The 20,744-nt window shown below is 40.5% G+C and overlaps 2 protein-coding genes across 7 annotated transcripts in view; both read left to right on the forward strand.

Moving 5' to 3' along the window:
• smg1 (SMG1 nonsense mediated mRNA decay associated PI3K related kinase) overlaps positions 1 to 8,805 on the forward strand; it is a 79,254-nt gene extending 70,449 nt beyond the window's left edge. For 5 of the 6 annotated variants that reach the window (XM_047343825.1, XM_047343826.1, XM_047343828.1 and 2 more), the window contains exons 55-64: positions 8 to 217; positions 643 to 780; positions 1,780 to 1,932; positions 2,055 to 2,234; positions 2,794 to 3,021; positions 3,300 to 3,511; positions 3,605 to 3,705; positions 4,895 to 5,071; positions 5,586 to 5,692; positions 5,963 to 8,805. In XM_047343825.1, coding sequence (XP_047199781.1) covers positions 8 to 217; positions 643 to 780; positions 1,780 to 1,932; positions 2,055 to 2,234; positions 2,794 to 3,021; positions 3,300 to 3,511; positions 3,605 to 3,705; positions 4,895 to 5,071; positions 5,586 to 5,692; positions 5,963 to 6,040 — 1,584 coding nt within the window. In that variant the 3' untranslated portion in view covers positions 6,041 to 8,805. The remainder of the gene's footprint in view (positions 1 to 7; positions 218 to 642; positions 781 to 1,779; positions 1,933 to 2,054; positions 2,235 to 2,793; positions 3,022 to 3,299; positions 3,512 to 3,604; positions 3,706 to 4,894; positions 5,072 to 5,585; positions 5,693 to 5,962) is intronic. The other variant, XM_047343829.1, reaches the window with a different exon arrangement.
• A 2,007-nt stretch (positions 8,806 to 10,812) lies between these two features.
• On the forward strand, positions 10,813 to 19,485 carry hao1 (hydroxyacid oxidase (glycolate oxidase) 1). The gene is made up of 8 exons (XM_035179699.2): positions 10,813 to 12,402; positions 14,262 to 14,413; positions 14,841 to 15,111; positions 15,199 to 15,371; positions 15,665 to 15,756; positions 17,204 to 17,362; positions 18,851 to 18,920; positions 19,156 to 19,485. The coding sequence occupies exons 1-8, from the start codon at positions 12,266 to 12,268 to the stop codon at positions 19,221 to 19,223; spliced, it is 1,122 nt and encodes a 373-aa protein (XP_035035590.1). The 5' UTR covers positions 10,813 to 12,265; the 3' UTR covers positions 19,224 to 19,485.
• The last annotated feature ends 1,259 nt before the right edge of the window (positions 19,486 to 20,744 follow it).

The raw sequence follows: 20,744 nt of genomic DNA on the forward strand, positions 1-20,744 counted from the left end.
TCTTAAGGTGTCTCTAGATGAGCTGTGTAAGAAGGCAGTGGAGCAGAACCTATCCTCAGGCCGAGTCTCCCAGCTGCTGCTGAACAGATCCACAGTACTGGCCTCCTCCTACGACACAGCTTGGAAAAAAGTGGACCTGCTGAGGAGATTAGATGCCAACCTGGAGGCCGCCAAGGCCAGCCTGCAGAGGAGCCAGCTGCACATTGCCATGTTCCAGGTACACATATAAGTTTGTGATGCGGCTGATGATCCTCATTCACATTCTATTAAAAATCAAATCACTTCACCAACCCTGAAAGTATTACTTGTATTATGTAGAGTACTGACTGGATTTTTTTGCAATACATTTTTCCATCTGTTATTATGGATCGCCAACATTAATGTTCCACAGCATACACCTACAAACTTGTACCATAGATAGCTAGCACCCAGAAACCTTCCACCTCAGTGCATACAAGTACTACTTGAAGGCCATGGATTTTAATATATTTGTAAGTTGTTATTTTCCATCTCATTGGCTCATCTCATTGTGTTCTCAAACAACACATGATACAATTTTGAGCTACATTTGCAACTTGTGTTAGTATTGATTGTCCAGCATGTCCCTGATATCATGGAGTTTGTTCTTGTTTCTATTTCCAGTGGCAGCATGAAGATGTTCTGAGCCCCAATAATCAGCCAATTAGTGTCAGCATTCCTCCCCGTTCTATCATCCTCAGCAATATGAAGAAGAAGCTGTACAAGCTCAGTCAGGACGAGGGAGCAACCCTCACCATTCAGGTCAGTGTTACACTAACCTGTGTTTAACCCGTTGTGTTTAACCCATCAAGATGCCTCTAAATATCTCCTAAAACCTAAGCATTGTTTGAAAATAATCTAAAACCTTTTGTGTGTTTCGGGGACACAGCCTTGGTTTTAGATAGAATTGTGTCATGAATTCCCCAAAGTACCTCTCAGATCATTTTTAAACATGCATTAAAAAAAATGTTGATGCTTTTAATTACTTATTAATTATCAGTTTAGTTAACTGTTCAGTTTTTTTTATTTAGATACACATACATACATACATACATACATTCATTTGGTGAATGCTTTTGTACAAAATAGGGAAACAAGAAATATAAATGCATAAGAGTTCTTCAGTCATTTATAGCGCTCTGACTGGAGTAACTTGTTCTATTCAAGACCCAGACTGTCCTTCTAATATTTAACTCTCAGTGCTGATAGTCATGCTCTTCAAATATAAATCTTATACAAACATCACATAATAGAAACACTTGATCACAAATTTAGAGGCAGAATCCAGATTGTTACTGGACAACTTGCGTTATGGCCAAATTTCTGATAAAGCTCTCCCTTTGTGTTTTTTGATGGTGGCTATGAATTTCTGACCAATCTTTACCATTTAAAATGGAATTGCATATCTCTGTCCCATAAGACCTAATACGGAGTTTGGTATCGTAAGAAACCAAGCCCCTATCTTGTGGCAAAACATACGTGTGCCAAATTTCAACTTATGCATACTTACATTTATGACTATTAATCATAACTCAGCTATCATGCTGTTAGGGATTCTATTTTTTGTGAATTATTTGCACAGAAATTCTAGTGATTGTTCCCAGTTTTAAGCATTGTAATCTTCCAGCAAATGCAGCAAATATAATTGCATATGATGAATAGACCAAGTTCACATGCACCAATCAATATGACATTTTGAATCCTGATTTAATACTTGCTCCCATCCAAATCCTGTTTTCTCTTTGCTGCTGGTGTCCTCAGGAGAAGCTGGCATCTCTGGAGGCTAGCATTGAGCAGCGTCTGAAATGGGCTGGTGGAGCCAACCCAGCACTAGCCCCTGTCCTGCAGGACTTTGAGATGACCATCAGGGAGAAACGTGGCATCGTGGCCAGAGAGAACCAGCGCACCAGCCAGGTACCACAGCTTACATGGTCATGACCAAGGGCCCTTTGACTGAAGTAGCTGAACTCAGCCATGGCACTTGATTGATGACCAATGTAAAGAAAAAGCCACGTTTTCTTGCTGTCTGTTTCCAGGTCACCTTCCTGTGCTCTACCATCCTGAACTTTGAAGGCCTTAGGATTCGATCTCCCGAGGCCCTAAACATGGATGCAGCGCTGTTTGAGCTGCTGAAGCGCTGCCAACAAACCTGCTCCTATGCGGCCCAGTTTAGCAATGCAGTGTCTCCTCTAGAGCTCCAACTGCTACACAGACTGGTGGGTTGACCTCCGTCCTCACAGTTTAGAAGCATTTCTTGTCAGCAAGTGCATTACAAGTTAGGTAATACATTTGTGGATTAATAATACATTTGTTTTATTTAGATGACTCATTAGATGTATAGAAGTCATTTGTCACATTCATTTATTTTAGCAGTTAAGGCTCTGCTTCCTACAATGTTATAGAAGAAAAAACAAAAACTCTTAAAATCATCTTTTAGTCTATCATGCTGGGATTCTTATTAGCAAATTGAAAGTATTGGCATTTTACATCAGGCTTCCAGTCAGAGATCCTGTGTTTGTGTCATAAGTATCTAAAAATCTATGGTCTAACGTGCATTTCCGGTGTTATGTCTTCACAGTATAATAACAGGCTCTGAAAATGTCAGTGTGATTTTATTCAGTAACTCATATATTATCTGTTTGGCTTGTTTGGAAAACAAGGATATGTTAACCAGTTTTCAGTCCTCTCTCCTGCCTCGTCTGGCATATTGCTGCATTTGACTCCTACAGGTCCCAAATTCCAAAGGGCACCTTTTAACTATTTCTCAATTACTAGAATCCACTGCTGGACCTGCCCATAGGCAGTCCTGATTGGCTGAGCTGTGCCCAGAGGCAGCTGGAGGAGGAGCTGAGCGTTCAGCAGAGAACTCAAGAGGAGCGAGACCAGCAGCTAGAGTCCTGTGGAGATGCACTGCAGCTCCTGATTGACTCCATTAAAACCATTCTGTCCAACCACAACCGCCAACTAGCTGATGTCAAACACCTGCTGAGAGCCATGGCTAAGGTATACTCCTGCCTAATTTACATATGCACTCTTTTTTTTTTTTCCAAAATACATCCAGATATTGGTTTTGTTTGTTGTTGAGTCTGTATTTGCAATGCAAACATAAAATTAATCCATTTTAAAATAAAACATTTTATTCACTGCAAAAAATTAAGAGTTCTGAATACTTAGTGAATCGCATATGTGCCCTTTTTTTGATTCTCATAAGTTTCTTGCTGAGCCATGTGTCTGTTTTAGCTGTTACCTTTAGCAGTCTCCCCTGTGATACTTCTGTACAGGACGAAGAGGCAGCGTTGGCAGAAGGTGAAGAGGTGACATATGAGGGCAGTGTGCGTCACTTCCTTTTAGAGTACAAAGCGTGGCAGGACAACATCCAGCTGGTTTTATTCACAGTGGTCCAGGCCAGTGGGCAGCCTCGCAACCAGGAGCAGCTTGAACTGCTGGAGGAGATCCCTGCTACCCTGAAGGAACTGCACTCCCAGAGCCAGAGGTACCGCCAGTCACTTATACGTGGACTCTTAAATCTGACTTTTATTTCCCCTTAAATATTTTATATTAATCCTCTTTGTGTGCATCCCTGTAGTGTGTATAACGGCTTGGTGGGCTTTGCTTCCCCACTGGTGACGGATAGAGACAGTGAATGTGCCAGTCCTGTTTCTGCAGCACAGACGAGCTTTGCAGCAGGTACGACGTCACAAATATTTGCACATTTCACCCCACCCCCTCAAGCCCCTTACACCTGTTGTCTTGACAGGTGGCTATAAAGAGACTGCAGCTCTCTTTTCAGCCAAGAACTGCAACTGGCTATAGTTACACAGGATAGTAGTGGTGTTTTCAAAAGAAATATAATAGTAAAAGTGACCTGCAGTAATTGAGCCACAGAAAATCAAGATCAGCTGTAGAACTCAGTCTGCTGGATCCTGAAATAGCACCAGCGCTGTCGTACAAAGAGCTGTTCACATGTTCAAAGTTCAGTCAGGCTTGACTTAGTACACAGAATCCCAAACGGTAGAACCAGTTGTCATTACCATTATCATGAATGTGCTGTTGTTCATTGTAGATGAGTCCTAGCCATCACTGTTACAGTGCACTGTTCGCCTGTTAAATTAAATTAGTTCTACTTAGCACTTCCTTGGGCCCTTAACAATACACATGCTAAGTGTGAAGCCAACTAATGTGCGGGCCACTAATGTACAGACGTACAGGGCTTTCTGGATTTACTAGTTCAATGCTCGTTGTAAACATCCCTGTTTCGAATGGGCAGTTTGCTTGGCCTTTGTTAATGCTGCAAAGTCTGCTTCAGAATTATTCCTTGTCATTAGCAGGTCCTCCTCAAACAGGTCTACAATATACTGTCACTTTTTTATTGTTTGCCTCGTTATATATATATATACACACACACACACACAATCTATGGTGCAGTGTAAATGTAGAGAACTTTGTGTTTAACCTACCTGCTTTACCTGCAATTAAGCTATTGTACATCCATAATCGGCTGTATTCTTATTTTTTATTATTTTTTGCAGCCAATTTAAAGTCAATGTTTATCATGAAATCTAAAATTTGCTTTATTTCTGTTTGTGTGTGATAAGTGTAACTTTGAAGGATTTACTTAACTGCAAACACTGCATGTCAGTTATTTTCAAGGTCTGTTAAGCTAGCAACACAATCTTAACCTCAAATTGCTAAAGAGGAAGTCATTCTGTGACTGTTGTTGCCATGATGAAGATCTGAAAATATGCAGTCCACGTACAGACAGATTTCTGGAATTAGCAGAGAGATCCATGAAGGAAACTAGATAGATCAAATTTCATCTAAATGTCTACTAATCAAGTAACAGTAGTATCTGTTGACACCATGTCCTGTGCTTCAGCTGTTAGGTGCAGTGTGGTGAAGACCCAGCCAGACTCGATGTCCCAGAATGCACGTAAGGGTCTGCCACGCAACCTTGGAACCCCCACTGATACCCCACCCAGCACTCTGCTAATGAACTGCAGAGGCCTCAATCCCAGCCCCAAGAGAGCTGTACGAGACCCCAAAACAGGACGAGGTACTGATCTTCACTCTTTACACTGACTCTGCTCATTGATCTGAGGTCATGTTGATAAATCAGATTTTTAACCTTGCATGCAAAATACATGCAAGGCAATACATCTTAATTAACAAAAGTTACAGAGACATACCTTGTTCATATGTAACACCCTCAATATATACCAGCAACCTTTGTGATGTTAAAATTATATATACAAGTTAATTTTATGCTTGATTCAGGTGTGATCTTAGTCTTATTACAGATGTGTGAAATAGTTTTGGTCAAATCTTAGCCTGTTTGTCAAAATGTTGTCATGTATTTTTTTATTTTTATGCCCACTCAGCATTTTGGTGATACAGATGTATGTTAGTGACAGGTGTGTATCACATATAAGTCTGTTGGAACAGAAGCAGTCTCTTCATTTCATCTAGTACAGATGTTCCTGCTACATTTATTGCATTATGGGATTTTAGACTTGAATTAGATTGAATGTCTTTGCACTGCTGTGAACCTACGGATTGCTGTGTTGCAGCTGTCCAGGAGAGGAACTCGTATGCAGTCAGTGTGTGGAAGAGAGTGAAAGCCAAGCTGGAAGGCAGAGACATCGATCCGAACAGGAGGATGAGCGCCACAGAGCAGGTTCATGCACGCACTGAGTCACGTAGCAAATAATAATCCAAATCTGTTTCCATCTTTAAATACAAACAGGTCATCAGTCTGTCAATCCTTCCTGCATTTTGTTATTGCACAATTGCCTTTTAGCAAATTATATAGAAAATACCACCCCCTCTCTTTGGTCAAGAATAGACCGCAGTTAACAAAGAGTATACAGAACCCGTGAAAGTGAAGTCACCGAATGAATGTCTCACACACAGTTGGTTGACCAATGGTCCTGTTGTTCGGTTGCAGGTGGACTTTATCATCAAAGAAGCCACAAACATGGACAACCTGGCTCAGCTGTATGAGGGCTGGACTGCCTGGGTGTGAACGCTGTACTGCTTCATGTCTTTGGTCCAGCGAAGGCTTGGAGATCCACCAGAGTCCAGCGGGTCTGGGGTGTTGGAACAGCAGCACCGGGCCACACAGGGGGGAGGAAATGGGAAGTGGATGCTTAGTCTGCCCTCCCAAACTCCTGGGCACCCTAACTGGGGCAGCGACCTCGTAGCACTGCTGCAACCACACTCCCCCAACCATCGGCGATCGGGCTAACACAACGCTTAGTGGGCCTGCAGCCCCACCTTCCTTTCTGGGGTTTGACAGCGCAAAGCAGTGCTGAATGGGGGAGGGGGGAAGGAGGGAAAAGGCCTCCTTACCCTCGACCTGGAGATACCTTCCCCCCTCACCTGCATAGCTCACTATCAAGTTGTACCCATAAACATCACTCCGTCCTGTTGAGCCAATCAAACACCAACTGATGGCAGGATGAAGCAGGAAGTGAGTTGTTTCCCTCTGAAGCACACAGCTGATGCGCTGTGGGTGGGACTTTACCGGGACTGAAGCTCAGATGGATGGGGCGTTTAGATAGCCACACTTGATTTTCTCGTATCTTTTCATCAATGGCGTTGGGATTCTGATTGGTCAGTGGGTGATACAGAACGGTATAAATTAGGAGAATGTAGGTTGAACAGCATTCCCAAGGCTACATGGGAACCCACCTGGAATCAGCAGAAATTTAAGTAGAAAACGATAATCAAACCATACTTTGATTGAACAGTGAAGACTTTGACACATCTCTGAAGTGTTGTCACATGTCACCGATTAAAAGATGAACTGGAATTGTTTTCTCAGGAGGATTATTTGAACTATGGGTGAAAGAGAAACATCCTTTCATTTGAAATGTTTCTGGATGGCTCATCTGAGTGTAGAAGGGACACGTAAAAGGTGAAGGACCTTTATCTGACGCTTTCTTCAGTATGCATCTTTGGTCTTTTGTGCTTTGTAACTATCTTCAGTCATCTTTAGACCTATAGTAGACTTCGGCCTTCTTTCACTTGCCTGTCAAAATCTGTTGCTGACCTCATGTATTCACTCCCCACCCCTAATGCTTGCGTTTTTAGTAACTTTCTAATTTTACATTTTTAGTGGGAGAAATTATGTTTTTGGTGATGGTGCAAATTGTTAATTCTTAAAGCTTTTAGTCAATTTTGTTGGATGCCAAATAAACATGGAGCTGAGAAGAGATGACTTTTATTTAGCTGTTCTTCCTTACATTAGCTTCTAGTAGATTTGAGTTTTATTTAATATACATGTTTTGAGATTGTCATAGAATAAAATAATACTCACCAATGATGGTCACCTGCAACAATCTGCCACCACTCACCTCACCTCTTATGAAAAGAAAGAAACATTTCAAGGTAATAGGTAGGGGTTACATTAGTTTAGAGCTCCATTTGCCCTGACTGTCCGTTTTCTCCTCCACAGCTGGGACTGACATACAGAGCAATCACAGTAGACGCAAGATGGTTGTTAATGTCAGTTCAATAAATGGTTAAAGACCGATCAAGTTGGTTATTAAACCACATGTTAAACAAAACTAGAGAAAAATTATAGTTTAAGGGTTTAAGTGTGTTTTTAAACAACCACAGTCCACTGGTTGGGTATTAACAAAATGTAGACAAACTAATTAGTATTTCCAATAATAAGAATCGATGTGTTTTTTTTTTTAAATGGTGACACCAGAGTGTATCAGACAAACCAAACACCTGGTCATAAAGGAATGCATGTAGACATTAATAAAGTGTAACCGGTGAGGTTTCAAATGATACAGTTCACACATGCTGGAAAGCAGGAAGCAGCGACTGACGTACAGGGACAAAGAATTTTTAGAAAGTGACAGAGGAAAACAAGACAACATGGGAACCACAAGAAAAGGATGAGGTACTGTACTGAGTTTCTTTCTTATTCAATTCCCAAATTGCATTGTCAGGCACATGAGGAAAATACATGTTTTTGTCATTACTCTCGAGATTTCAGTTTTTTCCCCTGTTAAGGTTTTTTGGGTAGTTTTTCCTTACTCTTGTTGAGGGTCAAGGACAGAGTTTGTTGCACCTCGTTAAAGCCCTATGAGGCAAATTGTGATTTGTCAATATGGGCTATACAAGTAAAATGATTGATTGCAGATCAATCTAAAAAAAAAAAGAATAACTCCCCTTGCATTTAAATTCATTTGTCAGAGCACAGAAATGGATGTAATAACTGTTTATCTGGATGGGCTCCATGAAGTACTATTATTTAATGGCTCCATCCTCAGAGCATCTTTTTCAAAGAAGCTGGAAAAGAAAGAAATGTGCTTTCATATCTATCATAGTCCAAAGGCATGTAGACATGTGCAAGACCTTTGACCTCTCTTTTGAATCTGAAACGCAATGCAATGGTCCTAATGGAAAGGGATCTATTCAAAATAAATAAAATCTGGATCTAGTAAATAGTAATGTTTCACACATACTGTATTTGCCATTGTAGTTGCATCATGTAAGGTTACTGCTCTGTAAGTATGTACACGTGAACTTTTTTAAGGTGCAGACTCATTTGTGACTAGGTGACAAAAAATATCAGCATCGTGCAACTACCTGGAGAAACTGGACCTTCATGGGGCAGAAGAGTCCCACTGTACTGATGGAAGGGTTCCAGTTGTTTGATCTGACTCACCTCATCAAAGCTAAAAGGAACAATATTTACATCCTTAAGGGTAAAAGGGCCAATGCCTTTACAGCTATAATGTGCCATGACTATTAAAGTATGAATTTACATTTGATCGATGTTGGTGTTTAATGACTAATGTGTTTAAGGGCCTAATAGAATTGCAGTGATAATTAAAGTGCAAAGTGCAAATGCCTTCTATAAGATTCTATCATACCCCTGACTGAATATTGTACCAATTGCTGAGATGCTCTGATTGGACACTATGGGTCCGATCTACTAAAGGTTTGCGCATGTAAAAACATGCAAACTTGATTTCACCCACAAAAATACATGCAAGCTGATCTACCGGTGCGCACTGAGGATTGCGTGCAGAATATCATGCCCTGTCCATTTAGTACGTTTTCCTTAATGAAGATGCAATATCGGGCGTTCTACCCCACTGTGCAAAATATTGGGAGGAGTAGATACAAATACTTAAATTTAGCACACGCAATGTGATTTACGAAGCCTGAAAATAATTGTGGTTGTGACCGTCTATATTTAATACGTTTGAGAGGTAGATGCTAATCGGCACAGCATTGCACACAAATGGCTGCAGTTATTGTGGTGGAGGAGACGGCATGAAAGAGGAAAAGAAAGAACGCGTTTTTTCAGAAAGTTAACTGCACCTCAATCAAATCCATCAAATTTTATTTGTATAGCCCATATTCACAAATCACAATTTGTCTCATAGGGCTTTAACAAGGTGTGACATCCTCTGCCCTTAACCCTCAACAAGAGGAAGGAAAAACTACTAAAAACCCTTTTAACAGGGTAAAAAGAAGGTAGAAACCTCAGAGAGAGCCACATGTGAGGGATCCCTCTCCCAGGACGGACAGAAGTGCAATAGATGTCAAGTGTAAAGGAGAACATCAGAAAGATAAGGGTATTTGCAGCATTGATTAGAATCAACACTTTGTAGCATAATGGAAGGTAAATGAATTGATGGATTATTGTCAGTAATGGTCGAGTATCTGAGGAGAAATATATATATCAAGCAGTCTTGTTGTAATTATAGTCTATGGTCAGCAGCCACCCCACCATCAAGATCGGATGGCACCATAGTCCACAGTCATTGTCCACTGCCGCCATCCACCACCACTATCAGATGCCAGCACGATACTGGATCCACCATTACGATCTCTGATTCGCGATCCACCATCATAATCCACGATGTGGATCTGCGGACGATAAGGCAAAGGGACTCCAGGGAAGAAGTCAAGTCAGTAACATGTACTGATGAGATATGAATTTCTTTGATGTGATAAGGAGGGAGAAGAGGAAGGAGAAGCTGGAAAGAGAAGCTTGTCGTGGCAATTTCTGCAATCCCACCTTAACAACGAGGAACGAGACACAATTCTCTTACAGTATTGTCACACTTTAATGCTCAGAGCATGGTGCATACGACAAAGGTTAGTTTGTAATATGCACACCGATGGGAAACAGTTCTTTGTCTTTATACATTTGGCTCATCCCTCCCACTCTGGTTGGGTTTGTTACAAAGTCAAAGGTCAGGATCTTCTGATGACATCAAGGCAACAATGCCTTAGTTAAAGCAATCAGGCCAAGATTCATTCAGTTGTACAGGATACAGCATGATCAAGGTTACATTGTATGAGATTCAATCATGATCAATCAAAGGGGAAATTAACATGATCATATTGTGGTCAAAATGTTACATTTCCCTTACAAGCTTCATGTGTCCCCCGACCTTCTAGACCTATAGCAGCCTAACTAAGAGCAGGTCTAAGACAAGCCTGGACCGGCTCTAACTATAAGCTTTATCGTAAAGGAAGGTTTTAAGCCTACTCTTAAACGTACAGATGGTGTCTGCCTCCCGAACTGAAAGTGGGAGATGATTCCTCAGGAGAGGAGCTTGATCGCTGAAAGCTCTGGCTCCTACTCTACTTTTAGAGACTTTAGGGACGACAAGTAAGCCTGAATTCTGGGAGCGCAGTGCTCTAGTGGGTTGATAAGGTACTATCAGCTCTTTGAGGTATAATGGTGCCATATTATTAAGGGCCCTGAAGGTGAGGAGGAGAATTTTAAGTTTTATTCTAGATTTAACGAGAAGCCAGTGTAGTGAAGCTAATACTGGAGAAATGTGGTCTCTTTTCTTGGTTCTTGTCAGGACACGTGCTGCAGCTTTTTGGACAAGCGTCTGAGAGCATATACCTCCACCGAGGCTAAGACCATTTTCTAATTTGCTGCCAGTTTCATTTTGGCAATTTTTTTTATACCTCACACAACATAAGAGATCTCTAACTTTATGTTGTCACTGTAAAGCTGTGTGCAGCACTATTTCCCACATGCTTGTTCGTGCTATTGTCCATAAAGTTTTTTATCATCCAAGCAGACAGTCAGACCTCATCGTTTCAGCTGCCGTTGTGTGCCAGTGGCATGCAATGCAGTTCTCTCTATCTTTTACTCCTTAGTCGTTGGAGCTTGTGTTGGGAATTACAGTTCTTTTCAATGAACTGAAACACGAGGATCAGTGCACAAAAAAATTTACAAAAACACCGAATCACTGGGTTGTTTAGTGCTTGACTGCAGCTCAGAGTGCTGATTCCCTCTCTATGACCTGAAACACAGGTGAACTTTGGTTCAACTAGTGAGCTGAGAACAATCATTAATGGAGGATAAGTCAGAGTTCTGAGCTACCCCCTATTGAATACAACACATATATTTTTGCAACACTTGATTATTAAATAAAACATTTAGTTCTACTTCCTAATTGAGACTTCAAGACAGTCTTTCATTTTCCAGGACAGACTGCATCCGGCATTGTAAAGTACTACTATGTTCTCCCCAGTGAGGGTATCCGTACAGTTCTCTTCTTTTCAAGGAGTAATTTGTGTGGCTGACTGACTGATCGCTCAACTGAACTGACTGGATCATGTCAGGTAGTGATTCAGTTCAGTTTCTTCACCCAAATGATTCATTCTTTTGAACAAAATATCCGCTGACAACACAACACGAGTGAGAGTGATGTCTGTGTGCGTTCACAAACAAAACTAAAACATAACCTCCTTGGTTGTAACTTGCAGACATTCAGCTAAAAGCTGGAACTCTTAAATGTTAATAGAAAAGAAATGAGGAATTTTCAACATTTGGTGCTGTATCTTAGCCTTGACACTGACATGGCCCTCCTGGCCAAAACTGGAACATTACACAGCATTTACACAGTTTTCTGTTACCTTGAATTACTATTTTGTGAACCCACATTTTAACAAGAGGATTCAAAGTTAATATGTAACCAGCACATAACCACACTCACAATATATTCTGGATTTTGAAGGTCCAGGTGGCTCCGAGTGATAGCCACAAAGCCTGCAATCATCTGGATTTGTTCTCACCTTCATAACATGACTCTTGTGTAAACTGAGTAGGGCAGCAACTCCCATGAAAGGCACAACTTAAAAAGGAGCCATGGTGTCGATGGCCTCCAGCAGGTTAATGATTACACACCCTGCACTATAACAGAGAGACAGACAGTGAACCCCTCAGTGTTTTAGCTTTGGATGAACAGCGATGTCAGGACAGCGAGTGTGTGTGTCTGACTTTGAGGAGGAAGCTAGAAAGGTTCTTCCCAAAGCTGTGTATGACTACTACCGCTCAGGAGCTGATGAACAAAACACATTGGCTGACAATGTTGCTGCCTTCAAGAGGTATGCGATCACACACACTCGCACACACATACACAGTTAGTTTACCACTTTGTTTTTAGTACGGCAGCAATCACACTTGTGCATACTTTTATTATTTATCTTTTACTTTTTTATAGTCTAACTACATGCCGTTTCCTATAATTATATAGATATATATATACACACATATATACACATATATACAAGTATTCATAAATTAGCATAAAGTATTGCAAACAATTTGAGAATGTATCTGCTATTGTAGCTTTTATGCTAGGACGATCTAATACAGTTAGCTGTGGCAGGATAGCGCCTTTCACGGAAACCCAAGGACGCTTTACATATGTTTTGTGAGGACAAGACAGTATAGAAAAGTAAAAAGTAAATCTACTGTATATATAAATATATGTATGTAGGGGCATGACCACAATGCTCATTATTCTCTTTTCTATTTTTTGCAAGTCTGTGTAAAGTCCTCATTGATCTGTGTGTACATTAAACTCTTTGTTGGTATGTATGTGTGAGCTCTGTTTTCTTATCACTTTTCTACTGTTGAAGCAAATATCCAAAATCATACCAGTTCTATCTCTCCCTGACTTTTCTCCTTGAAAAGCTAATACATGTCTTTTTCTTTTCCCGTCTGGACTATTGCAACGCCCTTTATACATGCCTTAGTCAAACCTTAGTAACTCGTTTGCTGCTTGTTCGAAATGTTGCTGCTCGTACTTTGTCTTTGTTGGCTGTCTCTAGGTCAGGGCTGGCTACTCGGGGGGGCCAGGGTTTCTATATCAGGGCCCCGAGGCTCTGGAACCTCCTGCCTGACGAGATTAGGCTTGTCAACTCTCTACCTATCTTTAAATCATGGCTCAAAACTTATTTTTATAGGAAAGCATTTTTATGATTAACATTAACATTATCATGATTAACTCATTGTTAACTCAGGGGTAAACAGTGTAGCAGCCGAATCCAATACAACTGAAGATATTAGGAACTTATCTTCAGACGTAAAAAAAACAACAGAAGAAAACGTAACCTCCATACTGCTCGTGCGGTGTCATCCAAGTGTCCACAAGCCCCGATATTCATATTCGACTCGAAACAAGGTCATTTCCACCGTGTTTTACACCTAAAAGTCCACTAGAAGTGGTTAAGCTAGCAGACGTTAGCATTTCTGACGATCCCTGACGCCAAATCTGTCTTGTATTGGATTCGGCTGCTACCCGGCTGCTACTCTGTTTGCCCCTGAAACACCAGCAGTGTTGTGTAGACTCAAACACTTCACCCACCCCTCTATTGGCATAGGGGTGAGTATATGAGTGAATTATCATTTTGGGGTGAACTATTCCTTTAAGAGGCAGACCGAATACATACAAGAGGTTACCAAAGGCATCCAAACCATTGCCATTTCATGTTTAGAAGGAAGCAGCAACTAACAGGAGCAAATTATGTGCCAGATTTAAGTGGAAATGCTTCCCAAATTGGATTTTATTTTAAGGGAGGGAAGTGTTGGAAACTTAAACTGGTAGGTGGGGAAACCTAGGAGAGAAAATAGGTAAGTTACCAAATTAGATAGTTCCACAGATACCCATATTGGTACTTGATTGTTTTCCTGCATTGATAATTGCTTAATAGTAAATTAAAAAATTAGGCAAACTTAGCCCCTCATATGCAGTTCGGCATCTCTAAGAATGCTCTTTTAATTTGTGGGGTAGGGACTAAATGAAATTCTGAAAGAACAATAAACCAGAGAACAGTAAACCAACATGCTATTAGTAGTATTAAATTGCACTTTGCATTTACACTGTGTGTGTGTGTGTGTGCGTGTTGTATGTTGTGTGTTGTATGTTGTGTGTTGTGTGTGTGTGTGTGTGTGTGTGTAGGTGGTATCTTGTCCCTCGGGTGTTGAGGGATGTTTCTGTAGTGGATCTGTCTGTCTCCATGCTGGGCCAGAGGCTCAGCATGCCTCTCTGTGTGGCAGCCACAGCAATGCAGAGGATGGCTCATCCTGAAGGAGAAACAGCTACAGCAAGAGGTACACAAAACTGTAGAATGTTGAATAATAGATATTCGAACTGTAGAATCAATCTAGTTGGTTACACATAGAATTCACTTTTTAAAGGTCTTCACAAAGTCAGCACGGCAGCTGTCACTGCATGCTAAACAGTGTTTTTTGCTGATAGAACATGCACATTATCACCAGATCAATTTGTTTCTAATTTAAACTCCACCACCAAACTAAAAATGTCCACTTCATTTTACATGTTGCCATGCAACTGTAAAAACTATGAATGCATTAATTTGCATTCATTTTCAGAACTTAAAACATAACACAAAATTACTGTAAATGAAAATATCTGTCAGGAGATTCTTAGTAGAATCTGTCCATAAACCAGCTTTTCCACTTAAGTTAACCACTCTGAAATAAATCATTAACATCAGTATATAATGCATCTACCCAGCATGCCGAGCAGTGGGAACAGGGATGATGCTGAGCTCCTGGGCCACCTCTACTATAGAGGAAGTGATGTCAGCAATGACAACCTCATTGAGTGGTGGGGGTGTCCTGTGGCTGCAACTTTATATCTATAAAGACAGAGAGCTCACGCTGTCATTGGTACGCCGTGCAGAGGAGGCAGGCTACAAGGCTATCTTTGTTACCGTGGATACGCCATACCTAGGAAGAAGATTGGATGACATGCGCAACAGCTTTCAACTGCCCCCACACCTTAGGTAGGAGCCACACCGTAGAAATTACATTTCTTACATTTCCACCATGGAGACTACAGAGTATGTGTGTGTGTGTGTGTGTGTGTCTAGTATGTCTAACTTTTCAACAGCCTCCCTGGCATTCTCTGAGGGAAACTATGGCAATGACAGTGGTTTGGCTGTTTATGTTGCAAAAGCAATCGACCCCACCCTCTGTTGGGACGACATTACCTGGCTGAAGAAACATACAATTCTACCTGTGATTGTGAAAGGGATATTGAATGGTAACACCCCCGCCCCACACACACATACACAACAAAAACACACACAGTTACTCCATTGTGCCATGAAAGTTAGACTATTGGTATTCATTTTCATTTGCAAAGTTGAATTTTCATTTGTTTTTACAGCTGAGACAAATGCTGTTATATACAGAGAAGCTAAAGTTACTTAAATTATCTGTGAATATTTTAGAATGTTTCAATTTTTTTATTTTTATCAACACATCCTTATAGTTTGTTCCTGACACAATCATGATCAAAAGGAGCTTGTTCAGCAGTTTGTGTGTGTGTGATAGGTGAGGATGCTGTCAAGGCTGTGAACTATGGTGTCAGTGGCATCCTAGTGTCCAATCATGGAGCTCGACAACTGGATGGGGTTCCTGCCACGGTCTGTGTGTTTCTTATTCTTTTAGAAATGGTCAGAAATCTGATAGTCTTAACCAATATAACATCTAAATTAATCCTATTTAGATTTGTCATAGCTGCACTGTGGTCTCTTAAAAAGACTACATGATGTTATTCACTATATTTCTTATTGTCAACAAAACCCATGAAAACAGCAGCTTCAAAAATGTTAGAGCATCTCTCATTGTGTCATCCCCCTGTTACATTGGAGAACATCCTTGAATACCTTGAAAGGTGCCACCTTGTAGTTGGGTTGGAAGTTGAACCAGGTTTTAGCTTAAACTGGAAACTGTACTGTTGGGGTTGTAAGTCTGGGCAATATTTTCCAATTCAAATAAAATCAATTACATTAAATTGATAAAAAATAAATCTAATTAAGTTTCCCTTTTTCTAACAGTTTCAAACTGTTTTTGAACCATTTCAACACGTCCAAACAACTGCAGCTTTAACACCTGCTTTTCCCTTCCTCTCTTTTCCTCTTATATCCCACCCTCACGTTTCTTGTTCAGTGAGAGACGTTAGCTATAGTGTTGTTTCACATTGCTGCTTTTAATGAGATTACTGTTTTTGAACTGCCCATCCAAAAGATAAAAGATGTAAGTCTGTCCAGTCATGCAACTCTTGTTTTCGATTTCTACTTTTCTCATTTCAGAGCCAAGTTGAGTTACTTTTCTAACTTTTCTCTTTCTGGTCAGAATGCTTCACAGATGTTATTAGCGTCACATCAGATGATTTTCAATGAAAGCAATTGATTTATGGGTTTTCCTGGACCTCTGAACCAGTGCTCTAACGGCTGAAAGAGCTGTCCTGGATAAAATAGAAATGTTCAATCAAAATTTGAAAACACTCAATGATTTATCAGTCATAGGTCCACGTCCAGATAGGACGGCATCTGGGTCCAGAATCATACTGCGGCCCCCTATTTGTAACCTCTGATTTAGAGGGGCCCAGCAAAAGTTGAGGAACCTTTAACACAACAAAACACACAAAATGTCAGTTCTACTTAACTCTTACATATTCAGATCAGGGGATATCACCCAGTGCTGTTGATGGTCAATCTGACAGTGACAGATGGTCAGTGTGTTTGTGTGGGAGAGGGAGGCAAAGAGTACGGTCCTGTTCTTTTCACTGCTTTCACTTTTAAAAATAAACTGTGGATTCCTTGATTTAGCTGGCAGCAGTAACTCTAGAATGCTCATATGCACACACAGCTCTCCCTCTCTCTCATAGGGGATGAGGGATGGCTGAGAGGGGATGGCAGACTTGGAAGGCTATTAAGGGGGATGGTTTTTTGTTCATTTAAAGTGGATGGCATCCCCCTTCATCCAATCTATAAATCACCTACTGAATATAACCAAATCACACGCAAATGTACTTTATGTGACACGATTAAATTCAAGTAAACGAAGTGTATGTTTTTGTGTGCGTAGCTTGATGTGTTAGACGAGGTGGTAAAGGCAGTGCAGGGTCGCTGCGATGTCTACATGGATGGAGGAGTGAGGCGCGGGACAGACATCCTTAAGGCCTTAGCACTGGGAGCAAAGGCCGTCTTCATTGGTCGACCAGTGCTGTGGGGCCTTGCTTGTCAGGTGAAGCACAACACTTATCTACGGACTCATTAGCCTCAATCCGGAGGGGGTATCGAGGCCCTGTTCAGACCTGGTATTAACATCTGTCCTGAGAGAGTTTTTCCTTTCAGCCCTGGTGTGATGTCTCCACATGCATCTTCAGTGACCACTTGCGATCAGATCTCTATGCAATATGCTATAAACATCTATGTCATTGCTTTTCACATAAACTAAAAGGTGATGGATTTTAGCCAGTTTGATGATACAGACATGGGTCTTTTGTCAATGGTCTGTGTATGTGTGCATTTGTTGGTGAGAGTGAGGAGCCAGGAGGGACACAATGCACTCAGGTAGTGTTACAGTGAAATTCAGATTTACTTATTTGAAAAAGGACAGAAAATCAATATGCGGTGGTCATTGTGTCTAGCTCGAGTCTAGCTCGAGGGTAAACAAAATGGAAGGCAGGCAGTATTAGTTATGTTTCAAGTTGTAAAGATCCATTAGGTGATTTGATTTATCTTCTTTAAGGTTAAAAGATTGTGTTTGCTGGAAAAAGACTGTGCCTTGAGGAGAGGAGAGGTGAAGCTGTGTTACCAGCAGTGTGTGCCTTTTATTTGAGTTTAATTGTCTTATCTTTGGTGAGCAGAGTAAATAATACTGTTCACTTCAGAAAAACCAAGAAGTCTGCTGAGTCTTCCTGCCTGCCATCCTTTTTTGACTATCGAGCTAGATTATCTCACATTTATTAATTAATCTCTCTGAATTTACCCTCTTAGAAAAAGTGCTGCCCATAGATGCACTGTTTGAATGTGTGTGTGAATGGGTGAATGGAAACATCTGTAATGTAAAGTGCTTTGAGTGGTCATCAAGACTAGAAAAGTGATGTGTAAATACAGACCATTTTGCATTTAATTAGGCAGTTGCCAAAGATAAATCAAGTCATAGGAAAAACTATGAGGACTGTAAACATCCTTTGGTTCATTATGAAACTCTGGCGGGTCAGAGGATGTCAGCTGAGTGGGTGGTCCTTCATTGCTGTCCAGGAGACATTTGAGTTTTGACTGCTAAAAGAATATAGCCACATGTGTCCCAGACCACCTTTGAATGTAGTCCTACAGATGAGATCTTAAATGTGTCCTCAATGCATTTACACCTGCACTTAGAGCTGACCACTTGAACTTGGATCTCTCAGAATGGATGTTAATACCTGGTCTGAACAGAGCCTTACTAGCACAAATTATTTGAATTGTTTCTTGTATCTGAGTTTCTAAACTGAACAATTACATTAGCTTTTTTGAAATTCACTATCAATGGATTTGAAACCTAATTATTTGGACTTCAAATGTTGGTAATAAACATGAATCAAAACAATGTTGGCTCAAAAAATAAATTTTGAAATATAAACAAAGACTATCTACATGTTCTTTACAAAATGACACTCTATGATTAACACTAATTTTGCATGCTACAAAAGAAACATGTTAATTGAGCATGTGAATTTGTGCCCAGGGGGAAAAGGGAGTGACTGAGGTCCTTGAACTTCTGAAGGAGGAGCTGCGACTTGCTATGGCACTGTCAGGTAACACACACACACACACACACACACACACACACACACACACACACACACACACACACACACACACACACAAATCAATACCCAACAAGCCTGCGTAAAGTCCTCAAATTGACCTGTGACAAAGTGTGTGTGTGTGTGTTTGTGTGTGCGTGCGCGCGTGTGCATACTTGCGCATGTCTGTGTGTGTGCGCGCGTGTGCATGCATACTTGCGCGTGTCTGTCTCTCTGTGTGTAGGTTGCCGCTCCGTATCTGAGGTGAGCAGGTCCCTGGTCAGGAAACTGGATTTTACCTCCAGGATGTGAAAGAAGAATCTGTGGTTGGACTCACAGGACAATGCAATCTTGATGGATCCCTGAGATAATTCATTTGTTACTCATTTGTGCCATAAATAGTATTATATCATATGTACAGGTTTTTACTTTGACTTGTTACTATGATACTATCCTAAAGTTGTGTCGTGTTATATAAAATTGTAGAAGTTGTTCACTTCACGATAACCTTAGCTACTTCATCTGTCCCTTTAGAAAAACAGGAGGCCCTTATTAAAAATCATGTTTGATGTGACTAACGAGCTTTGCAGTGTATTTAATGATATCGTTCTCATTCTGTCATCTTATAACACCACTACCACTACTACTACTACTACCTCTACTTCTACTATTACTACTACTCCCCAAAAATATGTAGCACCAGCTTCATATGGGCTACACTGTAGCCGCTACAGGCCCATGTGGTGATGGAAGAAATTGCACAATGTGAGATGAAATGGCAACACCATAATTACTATAAAATCCTGACGCATTGTCTAGTTGAGAGGCCCAATATAGATTTGAGTTACATGATATTGTGATGACAGGATTTATATTCCTAAATAAATAATAATACATTTTATTTTATTGTGCACACAGGAATAACTAGAGTAAGACCAAAGGTTAAAATCAAAGTAGAGAGGGTTAGACAGGATAAGATGATATTAAGTTGGGGAAATGATTCAAACAAATGTTTTTATATGAGATTTGAACAGGACACAACAATATGTTTGTGTAATATTTTAATAATTCGCTAATTTACCAAACCAGCCAACAACTGATGAATATTTACTAACTAGTACATACAATACGGTTTATAGAAAAAGTGAGTTCAAACTGGGCCATAGGACAACTACTGCCCCATTGAGGGCTAGTCTGCTCTTGGGGCCTGTACAATGAAGCAAAGTAATTGGCTTATTAGGGTAACTTCATGGGTAACTTTGTCAAGAGTAACATCATGTATTTTTGTACTTTTTAATTCTACTTATATGACCATTGACCTCTTTGATACATGTTTGCAAAGAGTATCACAGGTGTCACCAGTAATAGATGGATAAAGACTGCTTACTAAAAAGGGAGCTTCACAAAGGTGCATTACAAATATTGTCAGCCAATATGACTTAATCCAGTTTCTAAATGAATAAGTTTCAGTGTAGATTATTTTATCAAATACTTGAATTTGCACTCTAATCGTAACATGGGGTTAATGCCAGGTTAACAACATATACACCATACAGTCCCCGAACCTGAAAGTCTGGTCTCTTTTGTGTGTCAGTTGCAGTTTGTGATAATATGTATATGTATGTAGGCTTATTTGTGTATTGAGTTTGGCCTATCTTTTTCTTGCGATGGAAATTACTTGAATATGTTGAAAAAGCTCAATACAAATATTTCAAAATACCAAAAATATACAAATGCTGAATTATTCTTAGACACTGAGCCACTATCACCGTCAACACTGGGCAAAGACACCCCAGCCTCCCCCTGTCCAGAGATAACAACCTTTAAAATCCC

The sequence above is a fragment of the Hippoglossus stenolepis genome, chromosome 16 (genome assembly GCF_022539355.2).
Source record: "Hippoglossus stenolepis isolate QCI-W04-F060 chromosome 16, HSTE1.2, whole genome shotgun sequence".
NCBI lineage: Eukaryota > Metazoa > Chordata > Actinopteri > Pleuronectiformes > Pleuronectidae > Hippoglossus > Hippoglossus stenolepis.

Excerpts from the sequence above, each read along its gene's own strand:
- hao1 (XM_035179699.2), top strand. The coding sequence starts at position 12,266 with ATGTCAGGACAGCGAGTGTGTGTGTCTGACTTTGAGGAGGAAGCTAGA. Across the intron at positions 15,757-17,203 it reads TGGATGGGGTTCCTGCCACG|CTTGATGTGTTAGACGAGGT; the intron begins GTCTGTGTGTTT and ends TTGTGTGCGTAG. Across the intron at positions 18,921-19,155 it reads ACTTGCTATGGCACTGTCAG|GTTGCCGCTCCGTATCTGAG; the intron begins GTAACACACACA and ends CTCTGTGTGTAG.